Raw genomic sequence first — 16552 nt, forward strand, 5'->3', positions numbered from 1 at the left:
ATAAGGCAGCATGGAGGGAGGATTTTGTGCCCGTGGTGTTGTAACAAGGATTTTCCATTTGATAACACAAAATGAGCGTCATCTACTGACACTAGTCTTTGGAATTTCAAAGAGGACACTATGGTAAATTGTTGTATATGGTGTTAGATTAAGTTTGGCTTAACAAAAAGACAATGCGTGCGTTAAATGTTGAGGTAGAAACAGAAGAGAACATTGTTAATCTTAATTAGACTATTTTATCCCTCCCTCGGCTCCATAATTGTCCCCTATTGTCTGTCAATCCGCGTACACGAAGTTCCCCTTTTAAGTAAGTTCATCCATCCGCCGGACCCAATCCTGCACCTCCCGGCTAACAGTCCTTATCTTGGACGCTTCATTTCAGGTTCAGGCTAAGAATAAAGCAGTTTGTACAATTACATATAGTTGCCGAGACCCCCCCACCCATGGCTGGAACTCTCCTCTGTAATGCCTCGTTGGTTTCTGCTTTTCTCGCCCGCACCTCATCCTCAAAGACTTCCCTTTCGCTTCCTTTGAAGTCCCCCGTTTTTCGAACCTCGCGCTCTTCCTCCCCAAGTTCGCGTACCGGATTTTTCAGTAAACCATTCCGTTCCCCAATTCAACATTTTTCATTTCTGAATCTTCTTCTAAGTATCTCATTCTCACGGCTCTACCATTCTAATTTTTGTTTCACTTTCAGGGATTTATGCGTTAACTAGCAACGACATCAAAGTTGGCACCAATCTTGAAGTGGATGGAGCTCCTTGGCGGGTATTAGGTTCTTTTCTTTCTCTACTCTAATTTTCCTTCTCCCCAATCATCATTTTATTGCTGCTTGATTGGAGAGACTCGTAGTTGTACTTGACCCTTCCCCTCCCCTCCTTTTTGGATAGAGTTCCTTCATGTTAAGCCTGGCAAAGGAGCAGCTTTTGTAAGGACCAAAATTCGCAATTACGTGACCGGAAATACGGTTGAGAAGACTTTTCGAGCAGGAAGTTCGGTGAGTAGAAGACTTATGATCTGCTCATCGACCTCTAATCTCTACTAAACGGTTAAAACTCATCCACTCATTTCCTGTTGAACTCTGATGCTAAAATTGAACTCTGATGCCTGATTCAGCTTTTATTTCATTCATATTTGAAAGTCATGGAAGTTCTCTAGCTACTCATAAAGACTCGTTTCCAAAAAGTTGGGAAGAAGGAATTTTCCTCGGGTGTAAAATTGACACACCTAGCCTGTTACATAATGTAATTTGCGACTATGTAAAAATCAAAGGTGTTCTATGTGCTAGATTTACTAGGTAAAAAGCAGGACGCTATAACCACAACAGGAAATGAATTGTGCCCCCCAAATGTTCGTCTCATAATTCTAGATTCCGTAAAAGTTGTGCTATAAGTGTGATATTCCTTCTCATATTTTCTTCTACGTTCATTATTATGTATTTATGCATTACGTCTTTCCAGCTTGAAGAGGCCAATGTATACAAGGAAGTCAAGCAGTTCACTTACAAAGACGGTTCCCAGTTTGTTTTCATGGACCTGGTATATAAACTGTATATATATGCTTATGATTTGGTTGTCATTAACACCTTTCTCAAATTTCTCATTACATGATTTGACATGTGGGGCAGCTCTTCTCACAGTCACGTTCTAAGGAAAGCTACTTCGCAAATAAATTTTTGTTTGCTAGTCTCACCAGCATGAAATGAGTCTAAGTTGCTCGTCTTACAGAATACGTATGAAGAGATACGCCTGAATGCAGCAGACGTTGGTGATAGGACAAAGTGGCTAAAAGAAGGAATGGACTGTGTCGTACTGTTTTGGAATGGGAAGGTAACTTCTATCGATTGGATAGGTTGAGTTTTGATAGGCATGGGTTGCACAAATAGAGTTGTTGATCATGCTGTTTTTAAATAGTTCACATCACGCCTTGATAAGATTTAGCAGCTTTTAATTTGATGAACGTGTCACATCTCATGCCTTCGCTTTCGAGTTTCTACAAAGTGCCACTATGTCAGTCTTCAGTTAACAAGAATGAAATATGATGATAAGAATTCTTTAATTTTTCTCATTTCTTTTGCCTGCTTCCCTCTTTTAGGTCATTGATTTTGAGGTTCCCATCACAATTCAGTTGACTGTGGTTGACGTTGATCCTGGACTGAAAGGTGACACGGCACAAGGTACCACGATTTTACTTGTCTTGAAGGATTTTTTTGAGTGCTTTATTAACGATTTGCTGCTAGATGAGGTTATTCGAATTCAAGTGGGCTAAAATATGACAAACAGTTTTGAGCGGGTCGAGATTAGTGTACTAAACCAATCTCTTAATACCATTAGATTACTAACTTCTAACATTTGGATGTTGAACACTAAGTTAATGGTTATTAATTATCGAAATAATTTGGAGAACAGAGAAGTTATTGCTTTGGGTTGGTTTCAACACTTGTAATGGAGTTTTATGTCCGGATCTGAGGGGATTTTGCTAATTGTGGAAGCACCAGGATGTTTCCTTTTAGCATTTCATACTTTGTGATTCTTCAGGAGACAAGGATTAAAATGTCGTCTGTTTTACAATTTTTAGAAAAGCTAATGGATACTTTTAAATTGTCATTTATTATAGACAAGTTCACAAATATCACGAAGGTATAGTGATTTTGTGAAGCAATGGTGGAGTTTTAGCACGTCATCAAGTAATAAAGCATCATTTTTGCCACTCGATGTTTAAATCTTGATCACATCTTTAATTGTAATTGCATTGATATATATCTATTATCTTAGATATCTTGACGTTAACAATATATATGTGTATGTATGTATATTATTACTCGTAATTGCATTAATATAATAATTGATGGCCCATTTGATAAACATATTTAAGTGCTAAGAAAACTCGTAGAATATTAAATCTTAGCGAGTTACATTTTTGGATGAAAATAGATAAATTTCACTGAGAAAGAATGAAAAAGTTGTTTATTTGTTAAGCCCGTTGACCCTTTTTCATCTCTAGGTCAACCATGATTATTAGTTTCACACCATTTCTTCATAATGGTTTTTATCTTTCCTAAAGAAACACGTGAATTAACCAAATCATAAATCTTTTTTTTTCTTTAGTTTTCGAAACTTGACTTGGTTTTTTAATCTACTTGTTAAAAGTAGATTATATAAAAAAGAAAATCATAGATAGAAGTAGTGTTTATAGGTTCAGTTTGTAAAAACTGAAAATACAAAATCAAATGGTTATCTAGCAAACCCTAAATTATCATACTAACGAATTATTTATTTTGGAAACAAAAAATATGTGCTTGGCTCATTTCTAGCACTATGATAACTTATGGCCAAACTTTCATTTTACATCGATAGATTTTTCTTGGTTGATACATGACCTGCATAATGAGTTTTTTTGTCACATTAGTTTTTTGGATGTAGTATTAACCAAGAACTACAACATGTAATTGTTTAGAAAATGCATCAACCAAAAACTACAACATGTAACTGTTTGGATAATGCATCAACCATGAACTACAACATGTAGTTATCTGAGTATTGTGTCATGTATCAATCAGGAACTATTTCGCTCATCGTAGGTTTAATATGGGGTGAAATTACTAGGTTCACATAATTTATGCTGTGTCCTGTATTGGAAAGCAACTGTAACCGGCTGAATCTGTATACTTTATTTTTAGCTTGTGCGTTTATAATTTTTTAGATGTAGGTTCCGTAACTTTAATTTATGTAATTTGGTTCATGTAGCCCCTGTAATTAGCAAATCCGTGATTTAGAATAAAGAAAGCTACATACCAAATATAAGTATGATGTCCTAATCTTAAGCTTCATAAATCTAATTCATGAAGAACATTGATCATCTTGATCCGCAATCATATGATTTGTGGATGGGTTGCTATTGACATTAATTTCCTGGTCATGGACATACAAATTGATATTTTTGATCCATCTGCCATTCTGTTCTCTCCCCCCACCCTCCAGCCAGTATATATATATTGACAGCCATTTTCTAATTGAAGTTGACATTTCACTGGCAGGTGGTTCGAAGCCCGCTACACTTGAAACTGGTGCCGTTGTTAATGTCCCTCTGTTTATAAATGTAGGCGATAGTATTATGATAGATACAAGGACTGGACAATACACGAGCCGAGCATGAATTTGACACACCTAATAGTTAAAACCCATTGGTGAGAATGCTTAGTCAGTCGGTCTCTTTGTAGATTGAGCACGTGAAAGATCCGCAATGGAGCTGCAAAGATTGTCTCCCAGTTTTATTTTTTTACCATTAGGATTTGGATTTTTTTTACCCTAAACCAAATTATTGTGAAGCAGTTAAGTTGTATCTGAAAGTATGCGAGAAGTAATTCAATCATCGGCAGAAAATTGATAATTGCGTTTGCATAAAACTTAATTTTGCTATTTAATCGGCTGGGCAATTGTAACGACCCAACTTTTCCGGACTAAGCTGAGGTCACTACCAAATACCAAAACTCGACCATTCAAAATAAAATTTAAAACAGACCAGATACGATTCAGTAAAACATTATAAACCTTACAAAAGACAGTTTCGGGCCCTATTTTTAATAACTCAAAAAGTCACAAAATAAAATGTCAAGTCACCAGTCCAAAAATCACAATCAAAATATTCTGACAAAAAACATAGCGGAAGCGAAAGAAAAACGGACGCGTCCATATGGCCTTCACGCATCCTTCCTGCCTCTCGTCGGTCTGCCCCTCGCTGTAACCCTACCTGAAAGTTAAAGAAGAGAAAGGGTGAGTATAAACATACCCAGTAAGGGACCCACTACTGGGCCCGTTAGGGAACAACAGTTAACTTCCTATTCGGGGGTACCCTACATAACAGTCTAGTGGTTCCGTAGAACGCACATATCAGTCTAGTGCTCCCGAAGGATGCACATATCAGTCTAGTGCTCCCGAAGGACGCACATATCAGTCTAGTGCTCCCGAAGGATGCACATATCAGTCTAGTGCTCCCGAAGGATGCACATATCGGTCTAGTGCTCCCGAAGGATGCACATATCAGTCTAGTGCTCCCGAAGGATGCACACATCAGTAAGGTACACTACCCCATAGATGAAGCTAACCGTTACCCCTCAGCCCTTACCAAACTATCTACATCAGTCACATCACAACGGCATTCCTATTACAGTTCCGCCATAGGCTTTGTCAGTCAGATAGTATAGGTCTAAACATCTACACCCTCAGTTGCTATATGCATTACCGATTCGTACACCAATAGGGAAACCCTAGGCCCAATCGACTAATCAACCAAAACCGGACTCACTGTCTTTCCCCATCCAAACTCCATGAACCACATCCAGACCAGAGTTTAATACATACTAACCGTAACTTTAAGGTCCATCAACATATAATTTCAATCCACAACAGCAGTCACAGTATATTTTCATCAGACCGAAAATAATATCAGTACTTAACAGTCAACACGCATACAGATATTCAGTACAGTCACTAACGTGTAATCCCCTGTGGATTACTACGGTCTTAGCCTGGACTCGGGGTCCAGTAGTAGGAAAACCCTTACCTGAAACTCGGTTATACCCCTCGATCGAAAACCGCGCTCGACAGATCTACCTAGCGAACACGAAAGTTTTAGTTGAAGATTTTTTTGTAGCAGTCGTTAAAGAAAGGTCGGAAGCGACATCCGTTGACTTACCCAAGGAAAGGAAGCTAACTCCAACTAGGTCTGCCGCGGAACCCGAGAACTTAAGCGTCAACTCTGCACTACCTTCAAGGGAGAAAAGTAGGGCCATATCTTAATCCAACATTCAAACTCGAATCGGACGAGGTAACATTAGGGAATTCATCAAAACAATCCTTACCGAAGACTCACCGTGAACCGAAGTGGAGGAAAGAAGGCTTAGGTGGCTCGGCTCGGCTCGGCTCGGCTCGGCTCGGCTTGGTTCGGCTCGCGGCTCGGCTCACTCGGCTCGCGCCTCGGCTCACTCGGCTCGCGGCTCGGCTCACTCGGCTCACGGCTCGGCTTGAAGCGGCTGGCGGCTCGGCTTGAAGCGGCTGGCGGCTGGCGGCTCGGCTTGAAGCGGCTGGCGGCTCGGCTTGAAGCGGCTGGCGGCTCGGCTTGAACAGGGATTGTGGCTCGGCTTGGCAGCGATCTCGGCTCGGCTTGGACAGCCGACTTGGAGCCGGGTCGGGTTGGACGAAGAAAATGGTAGCCGCGGTTTCGGTGATCCTTTCTTCCGGCGAACAACGGCGGCGGCGCTTCGCGGACGAAGCACGAGGAACGGAGCTGGCTGTTTCGTGGAGCGGCGATGAGCGGCGGCAGATCTGCCGTTGTGTGAGGCCGAGAAGGAAATCGGAAATGGATGGGGAGCCGCGGCGGACGACGACCGGTGAACCTACACACGCCGACGGAGATGGAGACGATGGGTGATGGTGGCTGAGATGGAGAAGAGCACGAAGGAGAAGGAGAAAACGAAGGGAGAGATGGCTGGCGGTGACGGGCGAGGAAGGGAGAAGAAGAAGAAGGAAATGGATGGGCGGCGGCGGGAGAGAAAAGAAATTTCGAGGGGGGGGGGTTAGGCGGCGCGCGAGGTAGGGTTTTAAAAAAAAAAAATTGTTATATATATATATATATATAAATATAATTCTTAATAATTTATAATATTAATAATTTAAAACTTAAATAATGATATATATTAAATATAAATAATAATGATAATAATAAAGTAATAATAATGATATATTAATAATATTAATATTAAATAAATAAATAATTTATTTTATTGTTTTATAAATAAAAATATTTCTGTAATATTAATTTATAATAATAATATATAATATTAATATTATAACAATTAAATAAATATTAATAATAATAATATTTATAATATTAATATTATAACCAATAAAATAATCATTAATAATAATAATATAATTACTATTATATTATTATTATATCAACTTGCATTTTTCATAAAACGAGAAAAATTTTACCTTAAATTTTCGGGGCGTTACATTCTTCCCTCCTTAGGGAACTTTCGTCCTCGAAAGTTTTATTCCTCGAACAGTTCGGGATAACGGGACCTCATGTCATCTTCACGCTCCCATGTAGCCTCTTCTACCCGGTGATTCCGCCATAAGACTTTAACTAGAGGAATTTGTTTATTTCTCAACGTCTTCACCTCTCTAGCCAGCACTTCAACAGGTTGTTCAACATAGCTCAAGTTTTCATCAATCTCTAGTGGCTCGTAATCCACTACATGGGAGGGATCTGGCACATACTTCCTCAACATAGAAACGTGAAACACATCATGGACTGCCGAGAGTGATGGAGGCAACGCCAAGCGATAAGCTACAGGGCCAATCCGCTCCAGAATCTCAAATGGCCCAACAAAACGGGGACTCAACTTTCCTCTCCTTTCAAAACGCAAGACACCTTTCATAGGTGCTACCTTTAAGAACACCTTATCCCCTATCTCGAACTCAAGGTCCTTCCGCCTCACATCTGCATAACTCTTCTGTCTACTCTGAGCGGTATGCATGCGTGATCTAATCTTCTGTATAGCTTCGTTAGTAGACTGGACTAACTCAGGACCCATCAATCTCTGCTCACCCACCTCACCCCAGCAAATCGGGGATCTACAACATCTGCCGTACAGGGCCTCAAACGGTGCCATGCCAATAGTAGCCTGATAACTGTTATTATAAGCAAATTCCATCAAATGTAAGTGGGAGTCCCAGCTACCTGGAAATTCCAATGCACACGCCCGCAACATATCCTCTAAAACCTGATTCAGACGCTCAGTCTGACCGTCAGTCTGTGGATGGAAAGCCGTACTAAAGTCCAACCTCGTGCCCATAGCAGTCTGCAAACCCTTCCAAAATTTGGAAGTGAAACGGGCATCTCTATCAGAAACAATCGACACTGGCACTCCATGTAATCTCACTATCTCAGACAAGTACAACTGTGCCCACTTACTAGCAGTATAGGTGGATTTACCCGGAACAAAGTGCGCTGACTTAGTAAGTCTGTCCACCACAACCCAAATCACTGTAAAACCCTTCAGAGTTCTCGGTAGCCCTGTAATGAAATCCATGGACACGTTCTCCCACTTCCATTCCGGTATGCTCAAGGGTTGTAATAAACCAGCTGGTTTCTGCCTTGGTGCCTTAACCTGCTGGCACACCAAGCATTTACTAACAAATTCTGCTACTTCCCTCTTCATGCTACGCCACCAATAAACTCGCTTCAGGTCCTGATACATCTTCGTACTACCTGGGTGCATGGAAAAATGGGGAGCTGTGCGCCTCAGATAATAATTCTGTCTTAATCACACCATCTGACGGAACACAGAGGCGTCCCTCAAATAACAGTCCACCATCAGAGGATAACGAGAACTCAGCCGTTTGCCCTGCCTCTGCTAGGCCACGTTTCTCAACCAGATAAGGATCGTTACTCTGAGCATCAATGATCCTCTGCCTCAAAGTCGGCTGTACCGTCAACTGGGCTAACTGCGTAGTAACTGCCCCCACTGACACTGCAATCTCAGCCCGCTCGAGATCCCGATGCAATGGGGCCTGCCGGGTAATAAGTGCTGCCGAATGTGACACTTTCCTACTAAGAGCATCAGCTACCACATTTGCCTTGCCTGGATGATACAGTATCTCACAATCGTAGTCCTTCACTAACTCAAGCCACCTTCGCTGTCTCATATTCAATTCTTTCTGAGTAAAGAAGTATTTCAAGCTCTTATGATCTGTGAATATCTGTATCTTTTCACCATATAAATAATGCCTCCATATTTTCAAAGCAAAAACCACTGCTGCCAACTCTAGATCATGTGTAGGGTAGTTCTGCTCATGACTCTTCAACTGACGAGACGCATAAGCGACCACCTTACCCTGCTGCATCAAAACACAACCCAAACCTTTCTTGGAAGCATCACTATAAATCACGAAACTGCCAGAACCATCGGGTACCGTGAGGACTGGTGCGGTAACTAGCTTCTGTTTAAGGGTCTGGAAACTGTCCTCACATGCCTTGCTCCAAACAAAAGGAGCTCCCTTTCTTGTCAACTGAGTAAGAGGAGTAGCTATACGAGAAAAGTTCTCCACAAACCGTCGATAATAGCCTGCTAAACCCAGAAAGCTACGAACCTCACTGACTGTGGAAGGTCGGGTCCAACCAGTGACTGCCTCTATCTTAGCTGGATCCACAGAGACTCCAGCCTTAGAAACCACGTGGCCCAGAAAGGACACCTGCTTCAGCCAAAACTCGCACTTCGAGAACTTTGCGTACAACTTATTATCCCGAAGTGTTTGCAAAACCATACGTAAATGCCCCTCGTGTTCGGCCTCCGTCTTAGAGTATATCAAGATATCGTCGATAAACACAATCACGAAAGTATCTAGGAACTCCCTGAACACTCTGTTCATCAAGTCCATAAACACCGCCGGAGCATTCGTCAAACCAAAAGACATCACAATAAACTCGTAGTGTCCATATCTGGATCGAAATGCTGTCTTCGGTATATCCTCCTCCTTAATCCTCAGCTGATGATATCCTGACCGAAGATCAATCTTAGAGAACACTGTGGCTCCCTGTAACTGGTCAAATAGATCGTCTATCCTGGGTAAGGGATATCTGTTCTTTACCGTTACTTTGTTCAACTCCCTATAGTCAATGCATAGACGCATCGACCCATCCTTCTTCTTAACGAATAAGACTGGCGCACCCCAAGGTGACACGCTCGGTCGAATGAATCCCTTATCAAGCAATTCCTGTAACTGTACCTTCAGTTCTTTCAATTCTGCGGGGGCCATTCTGTAAGGGGCTCTGGATATAGGAACCGTGCCTGGCTCCAACTCTATGGCAAACTCAACCTCCCTGTGCGGAGGTAATCCTGGAAGTTCCTCAGGAAAAACGTCCGGATAGTCCCTCACTACTGGTTCTGATGACAGGGATACATCCGCCTCTCTAGTATCCACCACACTCGCTAAGATACCCCAAGTACCCTGACTGAGCAGTTTACTGGCCCTGATGGCTGAGATTACCTGAGGCAACGACTTTAACCCTCCTCCCTTAAATTTAAAACTGGCCATCGAGGGGGGGTTAAACGTTACCTCCTTACGTGAACAATCTATGCTGGCGTGGTTGGCGGCCAACCAATCCATACCCAGGATTACATCAAAGTCCAGCATATCCAGAACTATCAGCGTTACCTCGATCGCATGGCCTGCTAACTCAATCTGACATGCCTTCACCTTTTCCTTCGACAACATACATTCCCCGGAAGGAGTAGATACTGACAGAACATGGTGTAAGGGCTCAACCTCTAAGCGGGCATGCGACACAAATGCGGAAGAGATGAAAGAATGTGACGAACCCGAATCAAACAAAACTAAGGCGTAATGCCCCAACACTGGGAGCGTACCTGTCACTACTGTGCCCGCCTTCTCTGCCTCAGTCCTGTTGGTAGCAAAGACTCTACCCTGATGTGGAGCACCTGCTCCCTGATTCTGCGCGATCCCCGTGACTCTCAACGGGCATCTGTCAGCTGTATGACCCTCTTGCCTGCACTTAAAGCAGGTCCTGGTCCCGAATAAGCAACGGCCCAGATGGTGCTTCCCACAAGTGGTACACAACGGCTTCCCTCTGGCAGCCTCCCCTGCTTCAAAAGGTTTCTGCTGGAAGCTGCGAAACTCACCACCTGGTCTGAAATTCCGCTGTGGTATTGGAACAGGCTGCTGCTCAGCCTTCCTCTTCTGTCCCGACGTCGAACCTCTACCAGCGGTCTTAGACGAGTTGGCCCTCTCCTGTAAACTGAGATCCACTGCCAGGCGCAGTGCATCGGCATGAGTAGCGGGTCTGAAAGCTCGGACCAAACCCTGAATGTCCAGTCGGAGGCCTCTAACAAACTTGTCAGCTCTGGCCGCCTCAGTCGCTATCATCTCGGGAGCGAAGCGGGATAACATGTCAAATTCCGCATCATACTGCTCCACTGTCATGTCACCCTGCTCTAGGTTCAGAAACTCCTGCCGCTTGGCATCTCTCAAACTGGCAGAGAAGAATTTCGCATAGAAACTCTCCTTGAACTGCTGCCACGTGATCTGACTCACATCACCACCTAGCATCCTCTCTGTAGTCTCCCACCAGGCAGTACCTCTGTCAGTCAACATAAAAACAGCACACTGCACTTTCTGATCCTCAGGGCATTTCATGTAACGAAATATGGTCTCCAAGGACGATAGCCACATCTGAGCTCTGGTGGGGTCCTCCAAAGACCCATCGAACGTCGTGGGATTATACTTCCTGAAATCCCTCAGGTGCTTAGCCTCTGCTGACAACTGATCCGGCACAAACTGGGGTGCAACTGGTACCGGAGCCGGGGCTGGGGCAGGAACTGGTGCTGGAGCTGGCGCTGGAGCTGGCGCCGGAGTTGGCGAGGCAGGCTTCTGCTGCTCCCGCATTTGCATAATCATATCTCTAAACCTCTGCTCCATGGCGGCTAGGTCCGCATGAGTAACTGGCGCAACCGGGTCAGGGGCTTGGGCTACAGGCTGCACCTCAGGCTGAACGCGTCCTGCTCCCCTTCCTCGGCCTCCTCGGCCACCCCTTCGTGCACCTCTCCTTGGTGGCATTTTCCTAATAACCACCAACAATTCCTTAAGTCATAAATTGGTAATTGAAATTGCAGTTTAACTTAGGTAAGGTAATGCATGTAGAGTTATACATATACTTTCATGAGAGCGTACCTGACGAGCGGCAAGGATCGTTTCAGCCATAAGGACACAAAACACAGACTCACATTATAAGTCAGTCTACAGAACCTAAAACTTAGGCTCTGATACCAACTGTAACGACCCAACTTTTCCGGACTAAGCTGAGGTCACTACCAAATACCAAAACTCGACCATTCAAAATAAAATTTAAAACAGACCAGATACGATTCAGTAAAACATTATAAACCTTACAAAAGACAGTTTCGGGCCCTATTTTTAATAACTCAAAAAGTCACAAAATAAAATGTCAAGTCACCAGTCCAAAAATCACAATCAAAATATTCTGACAAAAAACATAGCGGAAGCGAAAGAAAAACGGACGCGTCCATATGGCCTTCACGCATCCTTCCTGCCTCTCGTCGGTCTGCCCCTCGCTGTAACCCTACCTGAAAGTTAAAGAAGAGAAAGGGTGAGTATAAACATACCCAGTAAGGGACCCACTACTGGGCCCGTTAGGGAACAACAGTTAACTTCCTATTCGGGGGTACCCTACATAACAGTCTAGTGGTTCCGTAGAACGCACATATCAGTCTAGTGCTCCCGAAGGATGCACATATCAGTCTAGTGCTCCCGAAGGACGCACATATCAGTCTAGTGCTCCCGAAGGATGCACATATCAGTCTAGTGCTCCCGAAGGATGCACATATCGGTCTAGTGCTCCCGAAGGATGCACATATCAGTCTAGTGCTCCCGAAGGATGCACACATCAGTAAGGTACACTACCCCATAGATGAAGCTAACCGTTACCCCTCAGCCCTTACCAAACTATCTACATCAGTCACATCACAACGGCATTCCTATTACAGTTCCGCCATAGGCTTTGTCAGTCAGATAGTATAGGTCTAAACATCTACACCCTCAGTTGCTATATGCATTACCGATTCGTACACCAATAGGGAAACCCTAGGCCCAATCGACTAATCAACCAAAACCGGACTCACTGTCTTTCCCCATCCAAACTCCATGAACCACATCCAGACCAGAGTTTAATACATACTAACCGTAACTTTAAGGTCCATCAACATATAATTTCAATCCACAACAGCAGTCACAGTATATTTTCATCAGACCGAAAATAATATCAGTACTTAACAGTCAACACGCATACAGATATTCAGTACAGTCACTAACGTGTAATCCCCTGTGGATTACTACGGTCTTAGCCTGGACTCGGGGTCCAGTAGTAGGAAAACCCTTACCTGAAACTCGGTTATACCCCTCGATCGAAAACCGCGCTCGACAGATCTACCTAGCGAACACGAAAGTTTTAGTTGAAGATTTTTTTGTAGCAGTCGTTAAAGAAAGGTCGGAAGCGACATCCGTTGACTTACCCAAGGAAAGGAAGCTAACTCCAACTAGGTCTGCCGCGGAACCCGAGAACTTAAGCGTCAACTCTGCACTACCTTCAAGGGAGAAAAGTAGGGCCATATCTTAATCCAACATTCAAACTCGAATCGGACGAGGTAACATTAGGGAATTCATCAAAACAATCCTTACCGAAGACTCACCGTGAACCGAAGTGGAGGAAAGAAGGCTTAGGTGGCTCGGCTCGGCTCGGCTCGGCTCGGCTTGGTTCGGCTCGCGGCTCGGCTCACTCGGCTCGCGCCTCGGCTCACTCGGCTCGCGGCTCGGCTCACTCGGCTCACGGCTCGGCTTGAAGCGGCTGGCGGCTCGGCTTGAAGCGGCTGGCGGCTGGCGGCTCGGCTTGAAGCGGCTGGCGGCTCGGCTTGAAGCGGCTGGCGGCTCGGCTTGAACAGGGATTGTGGCTCGGCTTGGCAGCGATCTCGGCTCGGCTTGGACAGCCGACTTGGAGCCGGGTCGGGTTGGACGAAGAAAATGGTAGCCGCGGTTTCGGTGATCCTTTCTTCCGGCGAACAACGGCGGCGGCGCTTCGCGGACGAAGCACGAGGAACGGAGCTGGCTGTTTCGTGGAGCGGCGATGAGCGGCGGCAGATCTGCCGTTGTGTGAGGCCGAGAAGGAAATCGGAAATGGATGGGGAGCCGCGGCGGACGACGACCGGTGAACCTACACACGCCGACGGAGATGGAGACGATGGGTGATGGTGGCTGAGATGGAGAAGAGCACGAAGGAGAAGGAGAAAACGAAGGGAGAGATGGCTGGCGGTGACGGGCGAGGAAGGGAGAAGAAGAAGAAGGAAATGGATGGGCGGCGGCGGGAGAGAAAAGAAATTTCGAGGGGGGGGGGGGGGTTAGGCGGCGCGCGAGGTAGGGTTTTAAAAAAAAAAATTGTTATATATATATATATATATAAATATAATTCTTAATAATTTATAATATTAATAATTTAAAACTTAAATAATGATATATATTAAATATAAATAATAATGATAATAATAAAGTAATAATAATGATATATTAATAATATTAATATTAAATAAATAAATAATTTATTTTATTGTTTTATAAATAAAAATATTTCTGTAATATTAATTTATAATAATAATATATAATATTAATATTATAACAATTAAATAAATATTAATAATAATAATATTTATAATATTAATATTATAACCAATAAAATAATCATTAATAATAATAATATAATTACTATTATATTATTATTATATCAACTTGCATTTTTCATAAAACGAGAAAAATTTTACCTTAAATTTTCGGGGCGTTACAGCAATTGATATATGTTTGCTTATCTCGGGGACTTGGTGGGGTTATCACCTTGTTTCAAAGCCAAAGCATATACATTTCAAGCACTGATATACATTCCCTGTGTATTAAGCTCATGCATTAACAAGTCAAAAGAAATCGTTGTGAAAGGGATTCCATGCCCCAAAACACACGATGTTTCGTCGATGCTTCCCCTGTGACAAAGTGTTTGAACAATAACGTCAATGATAATCGGTGTTGGAGGGTAGCCTTTTTCAATCATATGATGCAAATTTGCAAGTGCCTCCGAAATCATGTTTGCTGAACATAGTGCTTGGATCAGCAGGGCATATGTACTCCGATCAATAACTTGAAAGTCGTCCTTCATTTTCTTAAACAGTTGATGGGCATCTTCCAATACATCCTTTTCTTTTAAGGATGTCCTGCATAACCCTCTGATGGAGGTATTCATCATTTTTGGTTCTATACTGTGGCCTGAACTAACCATTTCCTTGTATGTCTTCAAGGCTATTCGAATTTTACCCCATCTTATGAGCCCGTGTAGCAGAGTAGTATAAGTAATGCGATCAGGCGTGCAGTTGATTTGCCTCATTTTGTTCAACACATGATTCCATCCACTGGCCTGCCCTCCTTGCAATAGCCATTGAAGAGGGTGTTGAAAGTGACAACACTTGGTTTTAAACCATTTTCCTCTGCTTCATTGGGCAATTCCAATGCCTCGTCTGATCTGCCGACCTTACACAAGCCATCCATAAGAACCTTATACGTGTAAATGTCGGGTATCAAGCTATTCTTCTTCATTTTCGTCAACATCACAGGCCTCTTCCACTCTCCAACGTAACATAGCCCTTTCAACAAACAATTGTATGTCTGAACCTGAACGGTTGGCTTGCTGCCTCCAACTCCAATCCTCCTTCCCACCAGCTCAACCATTTCTAAAGCCTTCTGCGTTTTACCCCTTTTGCAGAAAGCATTCACGAGAACTGTGATGGTCGCATCGTTTGGGTTATGACCCCTTCCCAGCATTTGCTCCAAAACCCTGCCTGCGTTATCCAATTCTCCTTTCTTGCAATAGAATCTTATCATGATCAAATATGTTCTACAATTTGGGGCCAAACCGTAAGATGATATATTGGACAACAGTTTCTGGGCATGATGTGGCTGATTTTCTGAGACGAAATCCATGAACAGGTAATTGAATTCAGATATGCTTCGAGTTCGAATCTGACAGTCTTTCTGAGACATGAAAATTTCAGTCCCTTCTTCCAACGGTATTGGGAGCGATTTAATTCTGGTCGTTCTAGTGGGGATCTGAGTCTCCAGTTTGTGAGTGAAATTATAGTGAGCGGTATGGATGGAATGGGATTGTATATTGGCGCTTAGGCTACCATTTTCTTCAAAGAAGTTGGCAACCCAAGGCTTGAGGATAGAGGGGGGTAGGGCGAGACGCATTAGTTTATGTTTTGGATGAGAAGCTGGCGTGGCTCAATGCGATAATGAAAAAATCGAAGGCGAAGTTGTTTGGGCCTTGGCTTTTGATAGCTAATATGGCCCAATATCGTCAAGGAGAGGGTTAAACCCATAATATAAAGCAGAATCGATAATGCATATCAATTATCCGAATGTTATTTGCAGAAATGAAAACATCTTGTTAATCGCTTTTTTATTTATGTGTGTATATATATATAAAAGGAGATTTTTGTGATGGATTTCATAGCATTTTAGACAAGATTGTTCCAGCAAGGAAGCAGATTGAGAAGATTAAAAGAAATGAAAGACAGCATGGATTTACTGAGAGCTTTCCGTTTCCAAGACATGGGGTTTTTGAAATGTGGGAGTTCCTTCCTTGCCCTACTCTCTTCCCGTCCAAAATGGGTTCGAGTAAGTAGAGAATGTTGTTGAAGTTGAATTTGGATCCACGACGTCCTTTTATGGGCTGATTAGTAGTAGTTGTTATTGTTACCAAGTATGGTAGTTCAACTGAGCTTGAGCCAGTAGATAATGCCCGCGGTTGAGACCTCACCGTCCTCGGCTCCAAAAAACCCCGCTCCAAACATTGCTTGGTTTAGTCGCACTTCAAAGCTCAATCTCTCATATTGGTCCAACAAGTTGCTGTCTTCATCTCC

The 16552-nt window shown here is 43.2% G+C and overlaps 2 protein-coding genes across 5 annotated transcripts; one reads left to right on the forward strand and one right to left on the reverse strand.

Moving 5' to 3' along the window:
- Positions 1-184: 184 nt before the first annotated feature.
- On the forward strand, positions 185-4389 carry LOC103486227 (uncharacterized). 2 transcript variants are annotated; one of them, XM_008444098.3, is made up of 7 exons: positions 185-594; positions 698-775; positions 891-997; positions 1461-1538; positions 1728-1829; positions 2095-2176; positions 4037-4389. In XM_008444098.3, exons 1-7 carry the CDS (start codon positions 444-446, stop codon positions 4153-4155), a joined length of 717 nt encoding a protein of 238 aa, XP_008442320.1. In that variant the 5' UTR covers positions 185-443; the 3' UTR covers positions 4156-4389. The 2 variants fall into 2 exon arrangements, with proteins under 2 accessions (XP_008442320.1, XP_050940253.1); XM_051084296.1 differs by lacking the exon at positions 4037-4389 and adding an exon at positions 2409-2709 and having other exon boundaries at positions 241-594.
- A 7579-nt stretch (positions 4390-11968) lies between these two features.
- Positions 11969-16063, reverse strand: LOC103487124 (uncharacterized). Of its 3 annotated transcripts, XM_051084295.1 has the most exons (3): positions 13112-13976; positions 12980-13029; positions 11969-12166 (listed from the first exon to the last, which is right to left on the reverse strand). In XM_051084295.1, exons 1-3 carry the CDS (start codon positions 13206-13208, stop codon positions 12005-12007), a joined length of 309 nt encoding a protein of 102 aa, XP_050940252.1. In that variant the 5' UTR covers positions 13209-13976; the 3' UTR covers positions 11969-12004. The 3 variants fall into 3 exon arrangements, 1 of the variants encoding a protein (XP_050940252.1); XR_007820481.1 differs by lacking the exons at positions 12980-13029; positions 13112-13976 and adding an exon at positions 14408-16063; XR_007820482.1 differs by having other exon boundaries at positions 11969-13025.
- Positions 16064-16552: the final 489 nt, after the last annotated feature.

The sequence above is a fragment of the Cucumis melo genome, chromosome 4, assembly GCF_025177605.1.
Source record: "Cucumis melo cultivar AY chromosome 4, USDA_Cmelo_AY_1.0, whole genome shotgun sequence".
Taxonomy (NCBI): domain Eukaryota; kingdom Viridiplantae; phylum Streptophyta; class Magnoliopsida; order Cucurbitales; family Cucurbitaceae; genus Cucumis; species Cucumis melo.

Excerpts from the sequence above, each read along its gene's own strand:
- LOC103487124 (XM_051084295.1), bottom strand. The coding sequence starts at position 13,208 with ATGGCCCTACTTTTCTCCCTTGAAGGTAGTGCAGAGTTGACGCTTAAG. Across the intron at positions 13,030-13,111 it reads AGTTAGCTTCCTTTCCTTGG|GTAGATCTGTCGAGCGCGGT; the intron begins GTAAGTCAACGG and ends CGTGTTCGCTAG. Across the intron at positions 12,167-12,979 it reads GGGGTATAACCGAGTTTCAG|GTAGGGTTACAGCGAGGGGC; the intron begins GTAAGGGTTTTC and ends TTTAACTTTCAG.
- LOC103486227 (XM_008444098.3), top strand. The coding sequence starts at position 444 with ATGGCTGGAACTCTCCTCTGTAATGCCTCGTTGGTTTCTGCTTTTCTC. Across the intron at positions 1,830-2,094 it reads TACTGTTTTGGAATGGGAAG|GTCATTGATTTTGAGGTTCC; the intron begins GTAACTTCTATC and ends TCCCTCTTTTAG. Across the intron at positions 2,177-4,036 it reads GAAAGGTGACACGGCACAAG|GTGGTTCGAAGCCCGCTACA; the intron begins GTACCACGATTT and ends TTTCACTGGCAG.